Source organism: Acomys russatus, chromosome 22 (assembly GCF_903995435.1).
Source record: "Acomys russatus chromosome 22, mAcoRus1.1, whole genome shotgun sequence".
NCBI classification, from domain to species: domain Eukaryota; kingdom Metazoa; phylum Chordata; class Mammalia; order Rodentia; family Muridae; genus Acomys; species Acomys russatus.
In genome coordinates this window covers 10,718,335-10,744,595 of record NC_067158.1, presented here as the reverse complement: position 1 = coordinate 10,744,595, position 26,261 = coordinate 10,718,335, and the positions used below count along the sequence as shown (strand labels likewise).

General features: G+C 46.4%; 1 protein-coding gene across 1 annotated transcript; it reads left to right on the top strand.

Annotated features, from left to right (window-relative positions):
- The first annotated feature begins 20,404 nt into the window (after window positions 1–20,404).
- On the top strand, window positions 20,405–20,605 carry LOC127206011 (28S ribosomal protein L42, mitochondrial-like). Its single transcript, XM_051165387.1, has one exon. The coding sequence runs from the start codon at window positions 20,405–20,407 to the stop codon at window positions 20,603–20,605; it is 201 nt and encodes a 66-aa protein (XP_051021344.1).
- The last annotated feature ends 5,656 nt before the right edge of the window (window positions 20,606–26,261 follow it).

The window sequence follows — 26,261 nt, the reverse complement described above, 5'->3', positions numbered from 1 at the left end:
ATGACTAGCTTATGACAAGTTGACACAAAACCAGCTGGTACAGGGAGCTCCAGTTGGGGGGGGGTGGCCTACATACTCAGATGACTTGGGATCAGTGAACCAAGGAATCGCACCCCCATTCCCTCCAGTTCTTCTGACTGGAGTGCTCCCTATCTGGCTCTGACAGGTCTGCTGTGGGTGACCCCTGACCTAGATGTGGGATTTGGGGGCGGGGGTGGGGTGGGTTGTGGTTTGAGATAAGGTATCACTGTGTAGCCCAGGATGACCATGCTTGCCTTAAATTCACTTCTGGGTACTGGAATTCCAGGCATGAGCCAGCAGCTCCCAGTTTCCTGAGGAGGGACCTCACACCACGCTTCAGGAATGCCACCTGCAGTGTGATAATCTAGGCATGGCTGCTTAGCTATACGACGTGGCATCTAGCGGTTACCAGAACCTTCCATTGCATCTGAGGTTGCCGGTCACACAGCAATAGGAGCACAAGCTTCGATCAGATCCGCATTAGGCTGACAAGCCTGGATCCTTGCCCTCCTGAGGGACCACTGAGAAAAGATACATGTAAGAAAGATGCTGCAGAGGAGTCCAGGGGGGTTACAGAGAGCCAGGTGGGAAAGTAGTCTCCAAGTCAGCTGCGCTCAGGCCTGGAGATGAAGAGGGATAGAGGGATGGCGCAAAGCCAGTGTACTCTCCCAGCACCCCTCTAAGACAGACATTGTTCCCACTTTTCAGACGAAGAACAGTCAGTCTCAGAGATGCTGCATCGCACACGGCAGAATCAGGGTTTCGCTTCCAGTCTGCCCGATTCAAAGGCATCGCTGTCGGCGGCAAACATGGACCCACGAGCACATAGGAGCTCACCGGGGTTTCCAATGGTGGAAGTTAGGAGATGAAGGGTGAGGTAGGGTGAAGATGACAGACAGACAGACAGCTTCAGAGTCTGCTGTGATCAGTGAGATGGACAGCGAAACTATGGCTAGGTGGAGAAAAAGAAAGAGTGGGTCAGGAGGGGAAAAGGGAGGGGAAAGGCATTCATTTAAACTTGATGCATTCTACTTTAGTAAGTAAAATTGGTTGAGTAAATAAAAACGAATGAGGTGGCCTTTAATCCCACCAGCACTTGGGAGGCAGAGGCAGGAAGATCGCTGTGAGTTCAAGGCCAGCCTGGTCTACAAAGTGAGTCCAGGACAGCCGAGGCTACACAGAGAAACCCTGTCTTGTGGGGGGGGGACCAAGAGAGAAAGAAAGAAATGGGGTTAATTAAGTCTCTGCCTGGACCCTTTGCTCTGAGGCCCACACCCCAATCCCTATATTCTCACCTCCACTACCTCTTCCTTCCAAAATTCTCACATACTGGCTGCCCCCCCCCCCCCTGTCTTAGCCCTAGATTCCCAAGCCAGTAAGGTAACGTCTTTAGTCACCTGTGATGGTTTGTGTTGCTCATCACCTTAGCAGGCTCTAGAATCACCCTGGAGACCGCTCTGGGAGCGGCTGTAAGGAAGTTTGTAGACTGGGCTGAGGTACCCTAAACATGGGCAACGGCTCAGAACGGACTGAAAAGGGGAAGGCAGGCTGAGTGCTGGTGTTTGTCTCCCTCCGCCTCCTGACTACAGATTCAGCATGACCGCTGTCCCCACCCCCCCCCCCCCCCCCCACCTCCCGCCCCACCCGCCGCTGCCTCCCATCCCCTGTGCCACGATGGACCGGACCCTCAGAGCGCGAGAATAAACTTTCTTCCTTCAGATGCTGTGGTCAAGTATTTTGTCTCTGACACTCGGAAAGTAACTAGCTCACTGCTCCATCCTCTCCCTGCAGAGCGGTGTCACTGGACAGCTCATTCTCTGTACAAAGAGAGCAGCCCACTGCAAGCGGTCCTGCAAGATGGCCACACTCTATAGGCGCAGACTCTGTGGTGCGAGGGCCCCTACACGGAGAAGGACCGCACTCCGGGCTTATGGTGTCTGTGCGGCAGACATGATATAGTTAACAAGAGGCCCCATGTGTTTACTTTGCACTAGGCCCACACATTTGGTGGTTGTTCCTATCCATATGTCTCCGTTGCAGTGCTGTGTGCCAGTGAGTGACAGTCCTTCCCGTCTGTGAGAGCTGCATCATTTCCAGCTTTTAATCACAGGGAGACACAGGGAAAACACGCTGCCTTTGTTTCCGTGAGATACAGTTTTATGTCTCTTCCTGGGTAATAACTTAGGAGGGGGAACCCCTGGGAACAGAACCCAGGAGTAACAAATTATGGGCCATTAACTGTGCCTAATTGTTTCTTTATGGCCTGCAGTGGAGGCTGGGCTCAGCTGCTGGGGCACTCAGTTGCTGGTAGTGAAGGAAGGTTGCTTAAATATGACGTGGAGCTCCCAGAGAGGCAGAGGCAGGAGCCGCAGAGGACTCCTTTACTGGCTCCTGAGGCCCCAGCTTCTACACCCAGTAACAAGACCTCTCACCAACGTGGGTAACTAGGGCCCTTCCCTGTGGTCCCAGCTCCTGCTGATGTGCGAGTGATTGACAGGCACACCACAGCATCCTTCAGAAGTTGGTCTCACCCACTTCCCGGGCTCCAATCTCAGTTACTGTAGGACAGAGGTGTGTCTCAGTGTCAGTACACTAGCTTAGTATTCATGGGGCCTGGGTTCAATCCCCGGCCCATGCTCCCAAAAAGAAATTAACCCCCCCAAAACATTTAAAGCATCTCCTGCTAAGAAAAATGCAGAGAGATTATAAAATGCTTATAGTCACATCCCTTCTCGTCCTTAGCAAGGCAGTCTGATGCCAAGAGCACAGTCCCCTGAAATACTTTAATACCAGATTCTCAGTGAACATGGAGTACTGAAAATATACCTCTCGCCAGTTTCCAAAGACAGAGCCAATTATCAACCCAGACTGACAATTCAAGATGTTTAAAGATCTGTCAGTCCGGCTGGAGAGATGGCTCAGCGGTTAAAAGCACTAACTGTTCTTCCAAAGGATCCAGGTTCGATTCCCAGCACCCACATGGCGGCTCACAACTGTCTGTAACTCCAAGATCTGACATCCTCTCATAGACATACATGCAGACAAAACACCAACGCACATAAAATAAAAATTAAAAAAAAAAAAAATCTGTCGGACCATTCTATTTCCCCCACACCCAGAGCTGGTGTTTAATGGGTAGTTGACATGTCTCCAGCCTCCAACCACAGACTCTAACCCTAAGTCTGGATTCCTGCCACTCACCTTCCCAGCAGCCCCCACCCCAACCCTGCTGTTATTTACCAGTGTCTTTCTCCCCTCCACTCTCCCCTGCCTCCTTCGCACAGCTTGCTTGTTCTATGCATTGGGAGACACCCTTGTTAGGCCTGGAGGATGCAAAGGAGGAGCAGACAGCCGTTCTCGGGAACACAGGAGTCCCACCAGGGAAGGTGTCTGGCTGTGAGGCTGGAACAGGGACCCCATTGGGCCTTTGGTTCTGTCTGAGTGTCAGAAAGTTCTTCTTGGAGATTACAAAGCTTAGGAGCTGTTTCAGGCCTATAAGCCCAGCACTGAGGGGCTATGGCAGGAGAGCTGCTGTGAGCTCCAGGCCAGACTGAGCTGCTGAGTGAGACCTTATGCCTCCCCCCCAAAAAAAACCCAAACCAAAGCAAAGCAACAACAGCAGCAGCAGCAAATTGAATAAGAGGAGAAAAACAAGGGGGTACGGGGAGAGGAGAAAAAGGAGGTAACTTGGAAGTGGATGCTTCAAGCCATAGAGCAAGACGGCATCTGAGCTGGGCCAGAGGAGCTTGTCTGAACAGAGCGTGGTATTGTCCAAGCAAAGGCAGCATAGAGCGGGTGTGTTGGAGCACAAGGAAGAGTGCTCTACACAGAGGAGTGCTCCACACAGGGGGGTGCTTCATGCCAAAGAATGCTCCACACAGAGGAATGCTCCACACAGAGGAGTGCTCCACACAGAGGAGTGCTCTGCACAGAGGAGTGCTCCGCACAGACCTTCCAGGAGGCACTGGACACTCATAGGGGGTCACTACAAAGTGTCTGGGCAACAGAGGGGGAAAGGTCAGGCCTCTGTTATGCACACTGGCTAAAAGGAGTTGCTGCTTCCTGGCAAATCAAACAAGGCCACACCCATCCTCCCATCCAAATAAACTCTAGCCACAAAGAAATGTACCCATCATCAAAGAAATATCTGTCAAAGCTACACAGAGAAACCCTGTCTCGAACTCCTCCTCCCCCAAAAAAGCCCAATACCCGCCCCCCAGGCCGCCCAAAAGAAGTATCAGTCTGCCAAATGCCACTCCACCATTAGGACTTTGGTGACAGCGGATCCAGAGCTTTTCCTGCCGCAGTAAATAACCAACCAGTCTACATGATGTCAGGGCTGCTGCTATCCCGTCAGCAGGCCGTGCTCCGGTGGGATCACATGCTGGTGTGTCTTGGTTTTATGAGACAGGGTATCACTGTGTAGCCCAGGCTGGTGTCAAACAAGTGATCCTCCTGCCTCAGCCTCCCAGTTCTTACTGGAAATGTTGAGAGGGGAGCCTGGGTCCTGGCAACCCTAACAAGCCACCTTTTCTCAATTAAACAGTCAAGCGGAGAAAGGAGATTTATTCAACGCTGCCGCTTTGGGAAGAACAACCAATAAAGATGTCTAGTGACCTCACCTCCTTCCGCCCGTGCACGTAAACTCATCGGTCGGGTCCTGGCGTGAGATTTAGGTTTAAACAGAGGGCTAGACCCTTCGCGTAACTAGGACCCACTACCACCATTGTGCCGGCTCCAGGCTCTCTTGCTATGTGGTCTGTCACAGTGTCAGAACTTATTAATCTCCACCGAGGAGACAAGTTCCTCCTCCAGCTGCCCCGGGCTTCAGCCTTTTTTCCCTCTCTTGCTTGAGATTCCTGAGGCACTGTGGTTCCCTGGGTTCCATGGTTTTGGCAGTGACAGGCAGAGGGAGGGCAGAGCATCTCCTTCCACCTAGGATGGCTGTGTACAGGGTGTGTTGTAACCCCTCTTCACTAAGCGGCACCCCGTGACCTGGATGCACCATTCCCATCAGCTCAGCGGCAGCAGCACATGTTTGTTCTCCGTTGCTTCCACAAGTGGCTGGGTTTTTGGCTCAAGGAGCTCCCGAGGCTGAAATCACGTGCCACTCCATGAGCCACCCCACACCTGCGGCTCAGGGCTGCTTCTAGCTCTTCAGTGCTTGGATTCTTTGCAGTGTGGTCCTTTTGCCTCCAGGACAGGGTCAAGGCATGTCCCCCGTGGCAAATCCCACTCTCACCTAAAAATCCTTTTTTAAACCAACCAACTCCAAAGCCCTCTTTGTGTCACTGCTATGATTGGTGCCGTGGCGTTTTCTTGTTTTATTTATGAACAGCATGTATTTTATTTTTACCTGAAATTAGAAACCAACTGGACACGGTGGTGGTGCGCGCATTCAATCCCAGCCCTTGGGAGGCAGAAGCGGGTGGATCTCTATGAGTTCCAGGCCAGTCATATCTGCAGAGAAAGTCCTAAGACAGCCAGGGTGACACCGGGAGCACTTACCTCAAAAGAAATAAAATGATAAAATTGCTAGCCAAACTGGGCAGGAGTCATCTCAGTGATAGAGACTTGTCTGTCATATAGAAGGCCCTAGATTTATACTCTCAGCCCCGAGAGAGAAAAAGGACAAAAATACAAACCTAGTCTGTGCCATCTCTGCTGACCCCTGTAAACAGTTGCCTGGCTAAGCCTGGGCATCACAAGCCCTGCCCACACCTCAGGAAGGTCACACTTTGGGTCACCAGCAGCCTGAACCTCACCTGACTGCGCTCAGCACAGGCAATCCATCACTACCATATCTTGCATGCTACAGGACTATTTTCATTAGAAGCTATGAAAACTGGTATTTCATAATTTTCTAAATTTATTTTTATTTTTTCAAATATCCCTAGATTTTTTTTTTTTTTTTTTTGTAAAAAACAAAAACAAAACAAACCAAAAAACCAAACCATTTTGGGTGGCTTAATGTCTCTCTGAACTTTCCAGGCTTGGCTTGGTGCCAGTGCATCAGCGAGGCGCTCGGCTGAAGGCCCAGCACCTAAAAAAAAAAAAAAAAAAAAGAAACTTTGAACTGTGAATAATTTTCTACAGCCCTAGGGTGGGGGGTGGGGTAGGAAACAAGCTCACGGCCTTGACTGAGCATGCTCAGCAAGCACTCTACCTCTGAACCGAACTCTCAGCTCATAGTGTTTCCGTTGGAAGCTCATTCTTAGTGACTGGAGTAGCCTCAAACTCATTACCTCGTTCAAAATGGCCTGGGACACCTGACCCTCCATCTCCACCTCCCTAACGCTGGAGTTACGGAGAAGAGCCACCATCCTGGGAGAAAACCATTCCACATAGTTAGTATCTGGCGTTCCTCTGCAGAGGGGATTTACCATCTCCTCTGTTGATTTAACCATCCTTTATTAAAGGCAAATAGCTGCCTGCGGTATTTACTTCATACGCTTGTTCGTAGTTCAGGGCTGACATGAATCTCTGCACAGCTGGTACTGCAGTCTTTCAGAGATGGCTGGAGAGATGGCTCAGAGGTTAAGAGCACTGACTGCTCTTCCAAAGGTCATGAGTTCAATTACCAGCAACCACATGTTGGCTCATAACCATCTATAACAAGATCTGTATCCATAATAAATAAATAAATCTTTAAAAAAAAATAATCATCTCTTAAAAAAAAATAATAATTGGGCTGGAGAGATGGCTCAGAGGCTAAGCACACTGACTGCTCTTCCAGAGGTCCTGAGTTCAAGTCCCAGCAACCACATGGTGGCTCACAACCATCTATAATGTGATCTGGCCTGATATACATGCAGACAGAGCACTGTATACATAATAATAAATAATAAATCTTTTTTAAAAAATTTATTATTATGTATACAGAGCTCTGCCTGCATGTACACCTGCAGGCCAGAAGAGGGCATCAGATCACATTACAGACGGTGTGAGCCACCATGTGGGTGCTGAGAATTGAACTCAGGACCTCTGGAAGAGCAGCCAGTGCTCTTAACCACTGAGCCATCTCTCCAGCCCCATATAAGCATCTCTTTAACAGGGTCTTGTGTCATGCAATCTTTTCTAATTCCAATAACAAATTTAACTTCCTGCTTCACTCTTGGTGCTCAAAGTCGTCCACTTTTGGCATTTGTGGTGATTTGAATGAAAAAATGTTCCCCCGCAGGCTCACAGGGAGCGGCCTTATTCGAAGCAATTAAGATGTGTGGCTTTGTGGGAATAGGTGTAGCTTTGTCACTCTCCCTTCCTGCTGCGTCGTGATCTGGAGGTAGAATTCCCAGCTCCTTCTCCAGCACCATGTCTGCCTGCACACCGCCATGCTTCCCGCCACGAGGACAGTGGACTAAATCTTAAATATTTTCCTTTATAAGAGATGCTGTAGTCATGCTGTCTCCTCACAGCAATAAAAATCCTAAAACAGCATTTTTTGGTTAGCCGCTCTGCCCCATAAAAGCCCATCTCCATGGGTTCTCTTGTGGGCGATGTCATTGTTCTGTTTTTTCTTTTAAATTAATTTATTCATATTACATCTCAATTGTTATCCCATCCCTTGTATCCTCCCATTCCTCCCTCCCTCCCACTGCTCTGTTTTTTAGGTTCTCCCTCGCTTTCTTCTCTTCAGGAGACCCCGCCCTCACCACTGTCCGCAGTCACATGCTGCCAGATGACATCTGGGGCGATGGCAAACAGCATAGCTGTCAGTGGTCCCAGGAAATGATGATGGAATTGAAACTTCCTACTGCCTGGTTGTATCTTGGTCATCCTAAGGTCGAAGTCCAATGAATTAATCATCTGTTTATGCTGGCGCTCCTGTCAACAAGCCTCCTGCGCTGCCAGCATGTGAAAACAATGGCGCGTGCAATTACACACACTGAGGAATAGTTGATATGTTAATGGGCAAGCTGGGTTGCTGGCTTAAGTGCTTACAACCTGTGGGCGTCACTCACACCCAGGGCTTCCCATGTGCTAGGCAAGTGCTCTATCACTGAACTACATCCCCAGTTCCCCACTTTTTAAAAAAAAAAATTTTTTTTTTTCATTTTAAGAAAGGTCTCACTAAGTTACCCAGGCTAGCCTTGAACTTGTAAATCTTCCTGTCCTAATGTCCTGAGTCACTGAGAGCTGCAGGATATTTGATCCAATTGTGAACTGTAAAAACCTGTCTTTGGTCCCATTGTGATCCCTCAGAGTGTGAACTGTAAAAACCGGTCTTTTGTTTGGTGCAGTTGAGCCCTAACGTACACCTTTAATCCGAAAGCTTTCCGTACACTGATTGTGTGGGCATAAGACACCCCATGCCTTAGGGTTCACCCAGGACAGTGGAGTTACACTTGGGCTGCAGTTCGCCAGTATTCTAAGGCCTAGGTCACAATTTCTCTTCCACAGGTTGGTGTCTAGTGTGCCCCGCCCCCAGCCCCGCCCCCATTCCTCTCCACCCCTCCCCCATCTTAGTCTGAATCCTCCTAAACTCTGTGTCCTCCATAAAACAGAAGTAGCAGCTCTGTGGAATTGGGAGTCACGCTCCTCATCCACGTGCGCTACAGGGGGAGGTCTACACAAGGACATCCCAGACGTGCCTAGAATGATCCTCAGCACTAAAAAGCCACTTTAGTAGGGCAAGAGGGAATAAGTGAGCCATTCGATATTCATCTGAGACTCCAGACGTCTCTTGATAACAGAGTTTATCTACAAAGCCTGGAGATGTGTATGATTAAGCGTTATGGGATGTATTTTTCCCTCAGCCCTGAAAGGCTCTGAGCTGCCTGAAGAGGTTGAGCTGTCTGAGCAAGAGGCCTTGTTGTCTCCTGGCTTTAATCACTCCCCACAACTGTGAAGCCCCACTGAGCGCTGTGCTTGCTACCCAGATGTGGAAATGAGAGAGCTGTTTCTCCTTCTCAAAGTTTAGCCATTAAATATATTCTCCCTTAGGAAGATGCAATTAAGTATTGAAATAAAAAGGTTTTTAATGTGGTCCGTGGCTTGAAGATCTGTTCTTGTTTTAACAATTTAAAATAATTTTAATTTGTGAGGGGAGGGGGAAAAGCCCTAGCATTATCTGTTGCGATTTACAGAAAAATTGGAGAATGTTCCTGACTTAAACGAAGACCAGGGGGGTCTAAGTAATACAAAGATTTCCCAAATCATTTAAAGACAACTTTCAGGAGCTGGAGAGATGTGTTGGCGGCTCACAGACTTGCTGCTCCTGCTGAGGGGGGCAGTTCAGCTCCCAATATGCACAGTGAACGGCTCCCAACCCCCAGTGTGACTCCAGCTCCCAAGAACTGACGCCATGTGTGTGTGGCATAAACACACAGACCATAAATAAAAATTAAAATCTTTAGAAACATTTCACAGGGCTTTAGGTAAAAAGAAAATGTTGAGAAATCCCGAGTACCTGCGGGAGTGGTGGTGGTGGGGTGGGGGTGGAGGTGGGGTGGGTGTATGGGACAGTGTTTGAGACAGGATACAAGTGACCTTTCTACCCTTGTATTTATAAATGGATGCCGAACACATAAGAGCACACTCATTCTAGCTGTGCTGTCAGATGATCGTCATCCCTAGGAAAGTGGAGACAGAGGTCACCTTGACACCGACTCAGCCATGCTGTGCTTTCATCTACCCTGCTGGCTGGAATATGGTCTCGCCATCAAACCTGGAAAATGTCGCGGAGGGGAGAGTAGAAACAGTGGGAGATCTGGAAGGCCCTGCGGATGCAAACTCCGCTCTGAAAAGGCATTTAATTTGTTTTCTAGCCTCGTGCTGAAGAAGCAACCAAGGGTGGTGAGTCAGAGCCAGGGGTCAACCTGCCATGAGGGGGTGCAGGGGCGTGGGGGGGGGGGGGAAGGGGGTACAACGTCTACAAGACTCGGGAGGGTCATGAGGTCCAAGCTGTTTTCCTAATGATTTTAACCTGCTGTTTGTCTTTTCATTTGCTTTGCCCCTAAGTATACACTGGAGTTTCCCAAGGCTCATTAATATGAGGTTGTAACAAATTAAATGCAGGCACAGGTTTTTTTGTTTGTTTGTTTGTTTGTTCTGTTTTTTTTTTTTTTTTAAACTCGGCTGTTTTCTTTTAAGCCAGACACCAAAGAAATCTGCAAAGAAGTACAATCGTGTCACCCTTCTCACCAAGGAGAGTCTGAATACCAATTTTCTCAGGAATGTTTTTTGGAGACAAGGTCTCACTACCAGCCCAGGCTGGCTTAGGATGTACAGTCCTTCTGCCTCTGCTTCCCAAATGCTGGGATTGCAGGCATGCACCTGTGGCTTGATGCTTATGATGACAATGCTGTTCCTGCTGCTGCTGCTGCTGCTGCTGCTGACGATGGCGATAATGATGGCGATGGCGATAATGATGGCGATGGCGATAATGATGACGATGGCGATAATGATGGCGATGGCGATAATGATGGCGATGGCGATAATGATGGCGATGGCGATAATGATGGCGATGGCGATAATGATGGCGATGGCGATAATGATGGCGATGGCGATAATGATGGCGATGGCGATAATGATGGCGATGGCGATAATGATGGCGATAATGATGGCGATGGCGATGATGATGACAAAGACGACGACGATGACGATGATGAAAATAGAGCTCTCCACACTCCCTCTGACTGTGAAGAACAAGGAAGCCACGCTGACAGTGATATGACTGCAGTTGCACAGTTGAGAAAGAGGGACATAAAAGGCTTCTGTGACAAGCCCTACCCTTACCCCAACCCTCACCCCCTGCAAAAAAGTAAAGAGCAGCCTAAACAGGAAGCCATGGAAGAGAGCTCTTAAAAAGTGGGATAAGGTTGCAGAAGATAGCTATCCACAGTGGATGGCTTCCGTTGAGGATGAGGGAGGGGAAGGACTCAGCTCTATTTAAGGGGCAGCCCACTAAGAGTTTGGCCACGCTCCAGTCAGTATAGAGACAATGCAAACTGGACTTGTTTTGTTTGTTTGTTTTTGTGTTTTGTTTGGTTTTGTTTTGTTTTTTTTGAGATAGGGTTTCTCTGTGTAGCCTTGGCTGTCCTGGACTCACTTTGTAGACCAGGCTGGCCTCTAACTCACAGTGATCCACCTGCTTCTGCCTCCCGAATACTGGGATTAAAGGCGTGTGCCACCACTGCCCAGATGTTTGTTTTGTTTTCAAGATTTATTTATTATTATATAGACAGTGCTCTGCCTACATGTACACCTAACTGCAGGCCAGTATAGGGCACCAGATCACATTGTAGATGGTTATGAGCCACCATGTGGTTGCTGGGAATTGAACTCAGGGCCTCTGTAGGAGCAGTCAGTGCTCTTAACCTCTGAGCCATCTCTCCAGCCCCCTGTTTTTGTTGTTGTTGTTGTTGTCCAGGGGAGGATACAAGGGAATGAGGGGCGGACACGGAAGTAATGGGCAGTATGATTTGGGTGCATGATGGGAAACTCCCAAAGAATCAATACAAATGTTATGTTGAGTAAAAAATAGTTTTTTCATAAAGATATTCTTTATATCAATATGGAAAAAATATAATTTTATTTTAATCAGTTAATATTTTTAAAATTCCCTTTTAATTTCTAAAATGTTAAAAGCTGATAGACAGAAAACAAAAACACAGGCTTTTGGGGGATCCTCAACAATTTGTTTTACTTAAAGTTTTAAAAATTGACTTCTAGGGCTGGGTATGGTGGTACACACCTTTAGTCCCAGCACACAGGAGGCAGAAGCAGGTGGATCCCTGAGTTCAAGCCAGCCTGATCTACAGAGTGAATTCCAGACAGTCAGAGTTACACAGTGAGACCTTGTCTCAAAAACAAAACAAAAACAAAAACAAAAAACCCCACAGAGTTTATATACAATAAAGTACACAAATCCTAAACACATACCTTATTTTTAACTAAATGCATACATCCTAACCTGTGTCCACTTTAATGAACAGGTCACTGTATCACCTTGGAAGAGCCACTGTGTTCATTAGGTCAATGCACAGTCTATCAGAGGTGACCAGTTATATATATCGCCACATATTAACTTGGCTTAGTTTTTCATGGCATATAAATGAAACCATATAGTATGTACTTCAGGGTTTCGAGCCAAAGCCATATCCCTTATTGGAACATGGTCTTGCTAAATTGCCTAGGCTGGACTTGACCTTGTGGTCCTCCTGACCCAATCTCCTGTGTAGATGGGGCTACAAATTTGATCCAGAGCACCGGTTGTTTATATTCGTGTGTGTGTGTGTGTGTGTGTGTGTTTTGTTGTTGTTTGGGTAGGGGACTGACTCCAAGGCTTGGTGCATGTTAGGAACATGCTTTGCCCATAAGCCAGCCCCATATCTGGCTTTTCTCCCAGCGTGCTTTTGAGATTCATCTGCGTTCTGTATATTAGTAATCCATTTCTTTTATTACTGCTAATCATATTACATTATATGGCTATATCACAAATTGTTTTAGTTTCCTCTTGATGCATATTTGGATTTTGTCTAATTTTAGTCAATTACAGAGCTGCCGTAAACATTTTTGTAGCAGTCTCTTAGTGGGTAATGCACTAATTTTTGCTTATTGATTTGAAGACTTTTTTTTTTTTTTTTGGTATATTTTGTCTATAAATTCTTCAACAGTCCATAGTTGGTCTACCCTCCCTCCCCCTCTTTCTTTTTTGAGACAAGGGTCTCACAATGTAGCCCTTGACTGACCTGCAACTCAGATATCTCCCTGCCTCCCCCTCTATGTACTGGTATTAAAGGTATATGTCACTATAGCTGGCTCTACTTCTTTTCTTCTTAATTTAGTTTTTACTAATGTGTATGCCTGTGTGACTTTATGTGTACCACATGGGTGCAGGAAACTGCAGAGGTCAGAAGAGGGTGCTAACTCCCCTAGGACTGGAGTTGCACACAGTTGGGGATCTCCATGTGGGGGGTTGGGGGCCAAGCCCTGGTCCCCTGCAGGAGCAGCAAACACACTTGACTGTAGGGCCATCTCTCCAGGCCCTCTACTTATTTTCTAAAACATTATGTTTTGAGATGCATCATCACTTAAGAGTGCTTGCTGTTCTTCTAGAGGACCTAAGTTCAGTCCAATACTCAAATCAGAGAGCGCACAACCACCTGGTACTCCAGCTTCAGGGAGTCCGTCACCCTCCTCTGGCCTGTCGGACTGTGTGCATATGGCATGCACTCCCACAGACATGCACAGAAAATAAAAACACATTGTAAATGATATATTTTGTTTTTTGTTTGTTTGTTTTGTTTTTAGAGACAAAGTCTCTCTGTGTAGCCTTGGCTGTCCTGGACTCACTTTGTAGACCAGGCTGGCCTCGAACTCACAGTAATCCACCTGCCTCTGCCTCCTGAGTGCTGAGATTAAAGGCGTGCGCCACCACCGCCCGGCGTAAATGATATATTTTGATAGCCAGATGTTATTAATTTTGTTCATCCCTCCCTACCTCCCTACCCCCTGTGTGTGTGTGTGTGTATGTGTATGTGTGTGTGTGTGTGTGTGTGTGTGTGTGTGTGTGTGTGTGTGTGTGCCCATGCCATAGCATAGCATATGTATGTAGGTCAGAGGACGGCTTTTAAGAGTTGGTTTTCTTCTTGTATTTCACTGGCTCAGATGTTCTTTAATTTTCATTAGGCACCATTTATCAATGCTTAGTTTTCAGTTTGGTCTATTTTGTGTCATGACAAACTTTCCCTACTTCAATCCAGTATCAGGAAAAGATTTTCCTGTGACTTCTTCCTGTTTATTTAGAAGTTTAAAAAACTTTTGAATATAGGTCAAGAATACCTGAAAACATTGGTGTACAGTCTGAGTCAAGGAGTAGAGTTCTTTACTCTCCATTTTTAAAAAAGATTTATTTATTATTATGTATACAGTGCTCTGCCTGCATGGACACCTGCACACCAGATCTCACTATAGATGGTTGTGAGCCACCATGTGGTTGCTGGGGATTGAACTCAGGACCTTTGGAAGAGCAGCCAAGTGCTCTTAACCTCTGAGCCATCTCTCCAGCCCCCTTACTCTCCATTTTATGCCATTGTTCCACACCCTCGAGCCATGGAATTATTGAGGCTGTGAACACACACACACACACACACACACACACACACACACACACACACACACCCATGGCTTTGATTTCTATAGTTTTACCCCTACTCACAGTTCGGTTCAGTACTATTTAATGCAAAATTTCAAATTAAACAATAACTTTTATTTTATTTTATTTATTTATCTATTTATTTTTGTTTTTGTTTTTTTCGAGACAGGGTTTCTCTGTGTAGCCTTGGCTGTCCTGGACTCACTTTGTAGACCAGGCTGGCCTCGAACTCACAGCAATTCCCCGCCTCTGCCTCCCGAGTGCTGGAATTAAAGGCGAACAATAACTTTTAAATTCTTCATTTTTAATACAGTGTAGAGCAATGTAATGAAATCTCATAGTATTCCATTCCATTTTTACTTTTTTGTTTGTTTGTTTTGTGGTTTTGGGACCTGGACCCAAAGTCTCATACACAAGAGGCAAAGTGCTCTGGTGTTGAGCTACTGGTCCCGCCCCATCGCGTTCCGCACGAATCATCGCTTTGTTCAGAGTCTGCACTGTATACCTTACTGCTCACTGGCCAATCAGTCATCTCGGCAAACCAATTGTCTGGGCCGACCTCACACCCGCTGCTAACTGCCGCCATCACGTGGCTGACTGGGTGTGCTGTTCACGCTCTGTCCAGCTTCCCAGCAGAGCCAGGCACTGTAGATTACTTGTCCAGGAAACGATAACAATTAAAAGTTCAGAGTCTGATTTCTACTAGAATTCAAAACTACCGCATTTCAGGCTTCTGTCGGGGCAGCTGGATTATCGGGGAGGACAGCACAACTAAGAGTCTGCCTCTCGGTTTTTCCTCCTGTTTCTCTACACTTGACCCCAGACTCAGACTCCAGGTCATATCTGGAGCCTTATGCAGGCATGTGAATCTGGTGGTTAAGTCCACCAGCATTTTCTTAATCGACACTTCTCAGCCATACGGTCTCTCTCTGTGCACATGCTGGCTCACTCAACATTAAGCTATGATGGGGTCCACATACCAGGTCGAAGTATTTCTGATGAAGCCCAAGGATTCAGAAGCCAGAGACCAGAATCAGTCTCCAGTCCCAGCCACTTACTATCTGTGGGACTTTGGCTATTAATTCATGGCTCCAGGTTTCTGTTTCCTCATCTCTAAACTGAGATAATAACAGTAACTATAACACAGGGCGTTTGCTTGTCAAATATTAAGCATTATATGATATTCTTGTGTTTGTTAAAGTAAACAGAATGGACACATATGTTTTAAAAGAATATGAAATTGAAGGGTCACAGAGCCCAAAGAAAGAAAACAAGAAACCTTTCGACAACTTCAGCATATTCAGAGTTCACTTGCCTCCATTTTATTTAAAAATGAAAACATACACGTTGAAGTCTATTGGACTTGTGGGGTTTTTTGTTTGTTTGTTTTTCAAGACAGGGTTTCTCTGTGTAGCCTTGGCTGTCCTGGACTCACTTTGTAGACCAGGCTGGCCCCAAACTCACAGAGATCCGCCCGCCTCTGCCTCCCGAGTGCTGGGATTAAAGGCGTGCGCCACCACACCAGCTGGGCTTCCTTATACTAAAAAATAACGATTGCAAGTTGAAATGAAGGTATAATGGTGAAAGCAGTAGCGGCCAACATAAAGAAAGCATCAAGGGGTCAATTAAACAAAATATCACGAGACATACACAATGAAAACTACAAAACACCGCTGAGCGGAATTGAAGACGACGGCGACCTGATACACGGGAGATGATCCATGCTCATGGATTAAAAGCCTTGAATCGTTAAGATATTAAACCGCCCCAATTGATCTAAAGATTCAATAGAAGCCCAGTTAAAAACCCCGTGTTGATTCTAAAATTGTCGAAGCCATAGCAATGTGGAAGAAGAACATGAATGAAACCGGAGAAACTAAACTACACACTTTCAAGTCTTATTCGTAAACCATGGAAATCAGCATCGGAAGACAGACATACAGATTAAGAGAACTGCACAGTGGCCAAAAACGACTCACACACAGAGGCCGTCGGTTTTCTTTTTTTTTTTTTTTTTTTTTTTTTTTTTTTTTTTTTTGGTTTTTCGAGACAGGGTTTCTCTGTGTAGCCTTGGCCATCCTGGACTCACTTTGTAGACCAGGCTGGCCTCGAACTCACAGTGATCCGCCTGCCTCTGCCTCCCGAGTGCTGGGATTAAAGGCGTGCGCCACCACGCCCGGCTCATCGGTTTTCTTCAAAGGTGCCAATATATGTTAGTGGGAGGAAGGAAGGTGTTTTAAATAGACAGTGCTGGAAAACCAGCTCATCCGTTTGCAGAAGCTGTATCCCAGCTCAGACCCTCACCTCAGATCCATGTCACTAAAATGAGAGCTGGAAGTATAAACCGTTCCTATTCGAAACTAGAAGCTGTTCAGCTGAAGACACTGTCAGAAAGAATGAAAACACAAGCCACAAACTAGGAAGAAGCAACTGGGGAGGGCAGTGCCGGGTTGCCTGTGAGCCTCGAATGTGAGAGGCTAAGCCAGACAAGAGGGTTGCTGGGAATTCGAGTCTGGGCTGCACATTGTGAATTCCTGGACATCCTGGGCTGCAGAGTGAGGGTTTAGGATAAAGAGCCTGTGTTCAGACCTGTGACAGCCTTCTAGCAAGTGGTGGGCACCTGTAATCCGGCACTAAAGAGACAAAGCAGGAGAGTTGCCATCAGCTTGATGTACCACAAGACCCTCTTCAGAAAACCACTACATAGCCAGGTGTGGTGGCGCTCGCCTTTAGTCCCAGCACTCGGGAGGCAGAGGCAGGCAGATCTCTGTGAGTTTGAGGCCAGCCTGGTCTACAAAGCATGTTCCAGGATAGCCAGAGCTACACGGGGAAACCCTGTCTCGAAAAACCAAACCAAGCCAAACAAAACACCAACAGCCAATACACATACAAATATGTATGTGTTTATATAAAGAGCTTGTAAAATTTTGTAATAAGACGAACTGTCCTCTGACCTCCAGATGAATGCTGTGGTACACCTGCACTCCTTCCCATGCACACACATACGAATAAATAAATAACCTTTAAGTATTTTATTTACTCTATGTTTTATGTATGCGTATTTTGCCTATATGAATGTTTGTGCACCATATGCGTGCCTGGTGTCTGCGGAGGTCGGAAATGGGTGTCAGAGCCACACTGGAGTTAAAGACAGTTGTGACCCACCAACTGAACGCAGACCCTCCAGAGAAGCAACCAGACTCATTAGCCTGGAACCATCTCTCCAGTCCCCATATAAATGTAATTTTATTTATTTATTTATTCATTCGTTCATTCATTTATTTTATTTTATTTTGAGACAGTGTCTCTCTGTATAGCCCTGGTTGTCCTGGACTCTCTTTGTAGACCAGGCTGGCCTTGAACTCACAGCGATCTGCCTGCCTCTGTCTCCTGAGTGCTGGGATTACAGGGTTGCGCCACCGTGCCTGGCTAAATGTAATTGTAAAGGCATGTTTAGCAGGGTTAGTCACCAGATGAATGCCAGTTAGAACCATGTTAACCACTATGCGCTCAGTAAGCAGCTGGGGTTAGAAAGGCTGACAGTAGCACTGACGAAGCTCTGGGTCTCTTTCCCACACTGCTAGTTAGAATACAACATTGGAAAGCCATTTGGAAAACATTAGGCAATTCTTTCCAAACATACTCAAGCAATCATCTTTTCCAGTGTTTTACATAAAAGTACTGCAGTATATCCACATAAAGAACTAAATATGTGTTCACGGTATCCCCAAACTGGAAATAACTAAAACGAACGGTGGCACATCCAGGCAGCAGAGCACTTCTCAGCGGTGAGAGGGACAGACGCCACACACGTAACACAGATGAAGCTCACAAAAAGCCACAGCAGCGACACGACACTGCGTTAAGCTAAAGAAACGAGGCGGAAGAGGCAGACACAAAAGCGTATAATTCTGAAACCATGTGGTAGAAACAAGAGAGTGGTGCCCAGGGCTACCGAATCTGTTAAGAAGGGTCTGGAGAGAGAAGCTGAAAGCAGAAGTTAAGGAAGAAGAAGAGAGAAAGGGGGTGGGGTGGGGGTGGGGGTCAGGGTGGGGGTGGGGGGATAACCAACTTCCTGTAGGTGAAAGGTGAAAGCTCTGAGCTAGTAAGTAAAAAAAAAAAAAAAAAAGTCATGCGCAATGGGAGAAAGTGCTGAAACTTACGCTAAGTGGAGATTTCTTTGTGAGATCATGAAGAAGTGAAAAGCAGCCCGTGCTGGTGCTGGTTTTGCTGTTCTGCTTCCAACTGCAGAAGTAATGAGTGCAGCCTGTGAGGCATTTAGCTGCCACAAGAAGAGCCGGCAGAGAGTTTTGGCACTGGCCTCTGCCTCGGGCATCCACTGGGGGCCGTGGAGTGTCCCTGCCAGGTGAGGATGGCGTGCTGAGTGAGAAAACTGGAAACAAGAAGGCTAGGAAGGCTATGAGCTACACGCAGAGGTCTACCACTTAGATTTGGAAAGGTCGACACTGAGGTCTGAACCTATTGACCTTGGACTCCTTGGACTTCTGTAACTCGTAGCCAATAACACTCTGTTGGAATCATCCTATATATGTTGCAAGTGCTGAGTGACATGAGAGTCACGCACTGCAGTGGGCCTGGCAAGGCTGGCCGCCCAGTATAAGTGCTTTAGAGCACAAATGGGCTCCAAGATAAGGTAGTTTGCTGATGGGGCTCAGAAAATGTTGCTATGCTCACAATGGGGGAGGGGCTGGAGAGATGGCTCAGAGGTTAAGAGCACTGTCTGAGATCAATTCCCAGCAACCGCGTGGTGGCTCACAACCATCTATAATGTGATCTGGTGCCCTCTTCTGGCCTGCAGGCATGCATGCAGGCAGAACACTTACTGTACAAATAATAAATAAATAAATCCTTAAAAAACGATTTAAAGCATACTACAATGAAAGGCTAGGGATTAGGATCATAAGGAGAAAGGCACATGGGAAAAAGTCCAGAAGAAAACAGACACAAGCATCCCAGACGACCACTGCTGGTCCCAGAGAGAGTGCTTAATTCTCTCAGCAACGATGTACAAAGTGTCAGTCACTAAGTAGAGGCTCTCTTGGGCCTCAGAGTCCAGGACTTTTACTGTAGCTCACACAGTCAGGCCAACTGTCTGTTAAATGACCACTGTGGGTCTCAGTGTCAGCATACTTCCTGGGGCCAAATGCGTATTATGGGGTCCAAGGTCCTGGGCAGATAAAGGCCTGGGGCAGAACAGTCAGTTCTCCAGAGGCCATCTCCCGGTGCTGGTGAAGGGACAGTCTTTTCCTGAATGTGCAGTCTGTGTAGCTTGAACCTGTTGATTTAGCTCCTCACAGCACACGCTATCAAGGTTTGTAAATTAGGACATGTGCATAGGAATATATTTACCTGTATACGGACCTAACACTATCCAAATGCGTCTATCTCTTCTCTGTCTCTGTCTGTCTCTTTCTCTGTCTCTGCCTCTCTCTGTGTGTCTGTCTGTCTGTCTGTCTCTGTCTGTCTGTCTCTCTGTCTCTCTGTCTCTGTCTCTCTGTCTCTGTCTGTCTGTCTGTCTGTCTGTCTCTCTCTCTCTCTCTCTCTCTCTCTCTCTCTCACACACACACACACACACACACACACACACACACACACACACCAGGGCAGCGGACCTTATATACCCCAGGCTAACCTCTAGCTCACTATGTAGCTGAGGCTGCCCTTGCAATCCTGACCCTCCTGCCTCTATCTTCCAAGTGCTGGGGTTACAGGCACGGGCCACCACACCTTGCTTATACCTTGCATTTTTATGTATGTGTGCTTTTATTCTAGGTAGGAATTTCACAGCTTTTATCATATTATCAGTGTGCCATAATTCCAAGAGTGGGGAGGACAAGATTGTGGGATGAAAAGTCGCAGACCAAAGACACTGACTTTATCACAATATACAGCCCATAAATCTTCAACTAACTGAAACTAACGGAAAGACACCAAACCCGCAAAGTCATAGGCAAGAACGGCCGTATTAAGATAGGCAGGTTGGAGCCGGGCGTGGTGGCGCACGCCTTTAATCCCAGCACTCGGGAGGCAGAGACAGGCGGATCACTGTGAGTTTGAGGCCAGCCTGGTCTACAAAGTGAGTCCAGGATGGCCAAGGCTACACAGAGAAACCCTGTCTCGAAAAACCAAAAAAAAAAAAAAAAAGATAGGCAGGTTGAAGGAAGATGGCGGGCCGGAGGAATAAAAATCCCTGTCCCTAGACACAGATTTTTTGAGGCAGTTTCTCTTCACAATATCGGTTTTTCAAGTCACTTGATAAGGACCATGGTGGCAACAGTAAAATGGGTGACATCAAACAGAACTGTCTGGAAGCATCTATTTCCAATCCAAAATGGAACTTCATCAAGTGCTTGTTGTAAGTCTACATATTCTTCTCTTCCAGATGACTACAACTGCAAAGTAGAACTCCCTTTGACAGGCAACTGCAGGACAAGTGTGCCACCACCCTCTGTGGACATCCCCTAGGAATACACCAAACCTATCCCTCAACCAGATCTTTTGCATAATAATGAAGTGCTGAAAACCAAATTAGAAGAAAAAAGCGAACACTTTGAGCAAGGACCCATGATAGAAGAACTCAGCAGGGTGTTCTTCACTGCCAAGCAGCGCTGGTACCCAAGAGAACTGTATCACAGACGTCGTAACAAACTGAATCCTCCCAAAGAGGATTCTATGAGCATCAAGGACATTTTGCTTTGTGTCTTATTTGCCAGTTGAGAAATTGTACAGAGTGTATTCCTTAAGATGTCATGTAGAAAGAATAATAAAATTTCATATATTCAAGTGTATGTTTCAATTAAAAAAAAAAAAAGATAGGCACGTCTCCGTTGTTGGTTGTCCATGTACAACAGTCCTCCAATGAACCAGACAGCTCCGTGCAACCAGGAAAAGTGCCCGGTTCTTGTTTCTTCCTTTGGAAGGAAAGAATGGAATGTATGCCCAATTATCTGGCTCCCTAGGAGTCTTCCCAAGGATTGACTTTATCTTATCTGATTCTAAGTGTAACTGGTAAAACTCAGAAGCCCCGAAAACAAAGGAAGCCTCCTGGAACTCTGGTGGCTCCGTGCTCATCAGAGAACTACGCAGCTAGCTGCAGCATTGCATGCAGACACCAGGGGGCGCGAGAAGCTCGGGTTTGGGGAACCCTACACACCAGGGATGCTTAAGCGCTGAGAGATGCAGCTCCAGAGAACGTGGGAGTCACAAACAGTCTCTAGCTGGGCTGGCAGGAGGTCTGCAGAGACCGAGCAAGGAGTTTCCCCAAATGCTTGTACTCCAGCAAAATAACACATACGGAAAAACAGGGACACGTGGCCCAAAGGACTGAGATGAATCTTCAGAGAGCTGTTTTACTTGACAACTCAAAAGAAGCGTTTGAAAAGCACTCAGTGAGTTGTAGGAGAACTGAGTCAACTGAAGGAAATATGAATAATAGCGAAGAACAAAATAGGCAGAATCCGAAGAAAGGGATCACAGACACCTCGGAGCTGAAGAACACCGTAGCGGAAGTGAGGACTCCACTAGAGGGACCAGGCAGCAGCCCACCAAACTGGAGATGGCCAAGGAGAGAAGTGGATCACTTCTCACTGCTGTGACCCAGACACCCAACAGAAATGCTCAAGACGGAACAGTATATTGTAACTTTGCTCGTGCTTTCAGAAGATCTGCCGTATTTTTCGGACCATAAGACACACTCAGTTTTTAGAGCAGTAAAACAAGAAAAAAAACAGTAAAAACAGCAATCAGACCATAAGGCGCACCCCAATCCCACAACCCCCAATTTTGGGGTCAGGGAGTACATCTTATGGTCCGAAAAATATGGTAGTCTATCGTGGCCGGGGAACACATGGTAGACCACAGCAGTTCTTATGGTGTGGCAGGACACCAGGAGAAGGGAACCTTAGCCCTTCACTCTCTCATCTTCCCCACTGGAAGGCATCTCCTACCTCCAGGGACTTTCTCTACGAGCTAGTCTTATCTGGAAATTCTCTCAGACACACCCAGAACCTTGTCACACTGTCTTCTAGTCATCTATTTTAAAAGCCTCACTCACTATGCAGCCCTGGCTAGGCTAAAACTTGCTATAGACTAGGCAGGCCTTGGAGTGGGACTCCTACTCCCAACTCCTCTGAGTGCTGGCATTACAAGCATGTGTCCCCAACACCTTGCTTTTCTTGGTGGTTCTAAATCTAGGCAAGTAGACAGTACAGACTAACCACCAAAGGAGCAAAGAGAAAAGTGAGGCAAAGCAAAGACAGCTTAGGCGGATTACAGAACATGAGCAAATACAGGAATAGATGCATTTTGGAAAACTCTACAAGAGAGAGAAAGGGCTAGATAACTCATCTAATAGATAATTGCCTATGACCTATACCATCTCATCTGAGAAGGGAACTCATTCAAATTCAAGAAAATTCAAAGGATTCCGGCAAGGGCAAACCTAAATGGTTCCATATAAGGCCGGACACAATAAAAGTATCCACAGTCTGGCTGTTGAGAAAGCTCGGAGGGTTCGGGCACTTAAGGCATGACTTCTACCCCTGGTGCCCACGTGGGGGGGGGCACACGGGGTGCCCACAATGGGAAGAACTGACTCCTGCAAATTGTCCTCTGGCCTCCACACACACTGAGGCATGCACCCCACCCTCCCACCCTGGCACAGATGAATTAAAAAAAAAAAAAAAAAAAAAAAAAAAAAAAAAATATATATATATATATATATGTCAAAGACAACTAGAGACTTCTGAAAACAACAAGAGAAAAGAAACTCATTAGACTTAAGGAGGGTCCCCTAAGGATGTCAGCAGGATTCTCAGCACACACCATAGGTTTCCGAAGGGAGCGGAGGGTGTGGAGGCCTCCCCAGAAGAGGAACCTTTCAGACTAGGGATGTGCTCACTCCTAGAGTTCTGGCCTCAGGTGGGAGCTCTGGGTCCATTCAGTGCAAAAAATAATAAATTAAAAAAAAAAAAAAAGCCTTTTGAGCCTCAAGGGATGCCATCAAGACAGGAAAGACAGCCCAAAGAGCAGCATATTTAAAAAGCATACGATAATGGGCTTGCACCCACAAGACATAAGTAACTCTTATAATGCAGCAAGTAAAATATAACTCAATTTAAAAGGAGGCACAGGACTTCAATCAACTTTTCCCCCCCAAAGATATACACATAGGCAATGGGCAAATTAAGGTGCTTAGCATCATGCCACATGAGAAAAGCACATCAGAACCACCATAAAGCATCATTTCATTGTTTCAGTTTTTGGTTTCTCAAGATGGTTTCTCTGTGTAACCTTGGCTGTCCCAGATCTGCTTTCGTAGATCAGGGTGGCCTCGAACTCACAGGTCCGCCTGCTTCTGCCTCCCTGAGTGCTGGGATTACAGGCGTGGGCCACTGCACCCGGCATCATTTTATAGTAAAGAAGAACCAACAGAGAAACAGACAGATAAATAGAGTTGCTGGTGTCAGTGTGCAATGGCCTGGTGCTTTCCGGTGGTGGCAGTGCCCAGAAATTTAGAAAGTTCCCACGGTACCCAGGGCTCTGTTCTTAGGAAGCGCCTGCCCACACGAAAGCCTACACATTTCTGTTGATAGTGGGATTATTTTGGGCAGCAAAAAAGGTGTTAGCAACCAAAATGACCATCAATTGGATGTATAAGCAAACTGTTGCACATGCCTGAATATCAGTTACAAGAGGAAGATGTGGGGCTGGAGAGATGGCTCAGTGGTTAAGAGCACCGCCTGCTCTTCCAAAGGTCCTGAGTTCAATTCCCAGCAACCACATGGTGGGTCACAACCATCTATAATGTAACCTGATGCCTTCTTCTGGCCTGCAAGCAGACAACACTGTATACATAATAAATAAATCTTAAAAAAAAAAAAAAAAGGGGCTGGAGAGATGGCTCAGCGGTTAAGAACACTGTCTGCTCTTCCAGAGGTCATGAGTTCAATTCCCAGCAACCACATGGTGGCTCACAACCATCTATAATGTGATCTGATGTCCTCCTCTGCCTGCAGATGTACATGCAGGCAGAGCACTGTATACACAGTAATAAATAAATAAATCTTTAAAAAAAAAGAAGAGGAAGATGTGTTACAGTAAGGTTGATTATTATATTTCAATTATTATACTACATGAAAGAAGCCAGACACAGGAAGCCATATTATGATCTCCTCACATCAAGTGTACAGAGCAGGCATCTCTGAGGACCAGGGAGTGGCTGCTCATACGCTGGGATTTCTCTTGGAGATGATGAGACTGTTCTAGAATTGGGTAATGGTGATGGCTGCGCAGTTTCGCAACTAAACTAAACATTGTTGATTTGTACACCTCAAAGCAATGAGTTTTATAACTGTGTCAACAAAATAATTTAAAAAGAAGATGGGTTTATGTATGTATACTATACTTAAATAAAAAGTGTAAAACAAAACAAAACAAAAAAAAGTGTATAGACAAAAAGATAATGGTTTCAATTTAGGATGAATAAAAAATAAATAAAAATTGTTTTATTAATTTACCACTAAGCCTGGTGGTACAAGCCTGTAATCCTACCTACCTGGGGCGGCTGAGCCAGGACAATGGCTGGTTCAAAGCTTGCCTGGGCTGCAGAGTGAGTTCAAGGCCAGCCTTAGTGCCCTAGTGAAACTAGGTCTCAGACATTAAAAGTCAGAGCTGGAAAAATGCCTTCATTGGTAAAGTATTTCTGCACAAGCAGGAGGACTTGAGTTCAGATCCCAACACCACATAAAAGCCTGGGTACGGCGGTATGTAACTTTGGTATCAGCACTGAGGAGCTGGAGGCAGGAGGACGCATGCCAGCCAGTCTAGATGCATGGTGAACACCCTGCATCATAAAATAAGGGGAAGAGCAGTTGAGGAAGGCATATGACCTCAGCGTCTGGCTTCCACAAGCATGCACACACACGCACAGATGCAGGGATATGCACCCCTTTGCGCCGTCTTTTCCTCCCACTCCGAAGCGATGTGGGCAATTTCCCCGCGATGGCGCACATTCTAGCTGCTTAGCCATTCTCTTGGCAGGAAGGAACTGATGCTTGTTTCTCTAATCAGAAAGGAGCTCTCAGGACCCTGCCTCATGTTCCTTACACTGTCACGTTCAGTCTGTGTTGAGACCTTAAGAATTCTAAGTCTTAAATTACAGACCCTCTCAATCAGAGACTGCAAATGCAATCATCACTTGTTAAGCGGGAATTCAGGGAAGGAAAAAAAAAAAATCTCCCAGGGCTCAGGCTGCAGTACAGCCTCACTGACATTCTAAATTACTTTTTGGTATCTGGTATCTGTCATTTTCTATCACCTGTCATTTTCTATCACCAATGCGGATATTCTCAGTATCAATGACGGAAAGCCAGTTTCAAAACTGTTTTTTTTTTTTTTTCATTCGAAACTTTCCATATGAAGTGATATTCGTTAAGAACAGTAACGCTGTTTTATGTGTCACCAAGACTTGATATTCAGTAGAAAACAGAACCAAGTAGCCAAATCTTTCTAGGATGCTGGAGGATGCGGTCTTCCTTAGCATCATCTCCGTCCGGGCACTCAGGCAGGCCGAAAGCAGCCTATCGCTCACAGCCCCTGTCACTTCCTGTTCCAGCTCATTAAACCCTGGCTTTCCTAGAAGCAGTCAATCTGCACGGAGATCCTCTGCCAGTCAGTAACTCAGTCCCAATGGGGCGGGGGTTGATACGTAGCTCTGAATGGGCACGAAAGCCACAATAAATTCCACTCAACACATGAAGCCATATTTTGTAGGTTGACAGGACGGGGGCAGAAGGAGCCTGGTTTTGTGTGCAGAGCTTACAAGTTGGAAGTTTATTTCATATTGATTGGCTTCTCTTTAGCTGTCAAAGGATGAAGAAAGTTCAGAAGTTCAGCCAAGTTGGCAATCATAAAGATATATACATAAATACACACACACACAATTTTTTTTTCTCTCTCTCTCTAAAGGAAAGAGATCCCAAGCAAGTTAACAGTGTTACTCAGTTTACACACACAGGCTCACTCAGTCACGTGGGTTCTCCTTTCCACGGTGCTAAAACTTCTAGGACCCCAGAATTGCTTTATAACACACCCTGAGCACCAAGGACTCTTGCCCCTTATC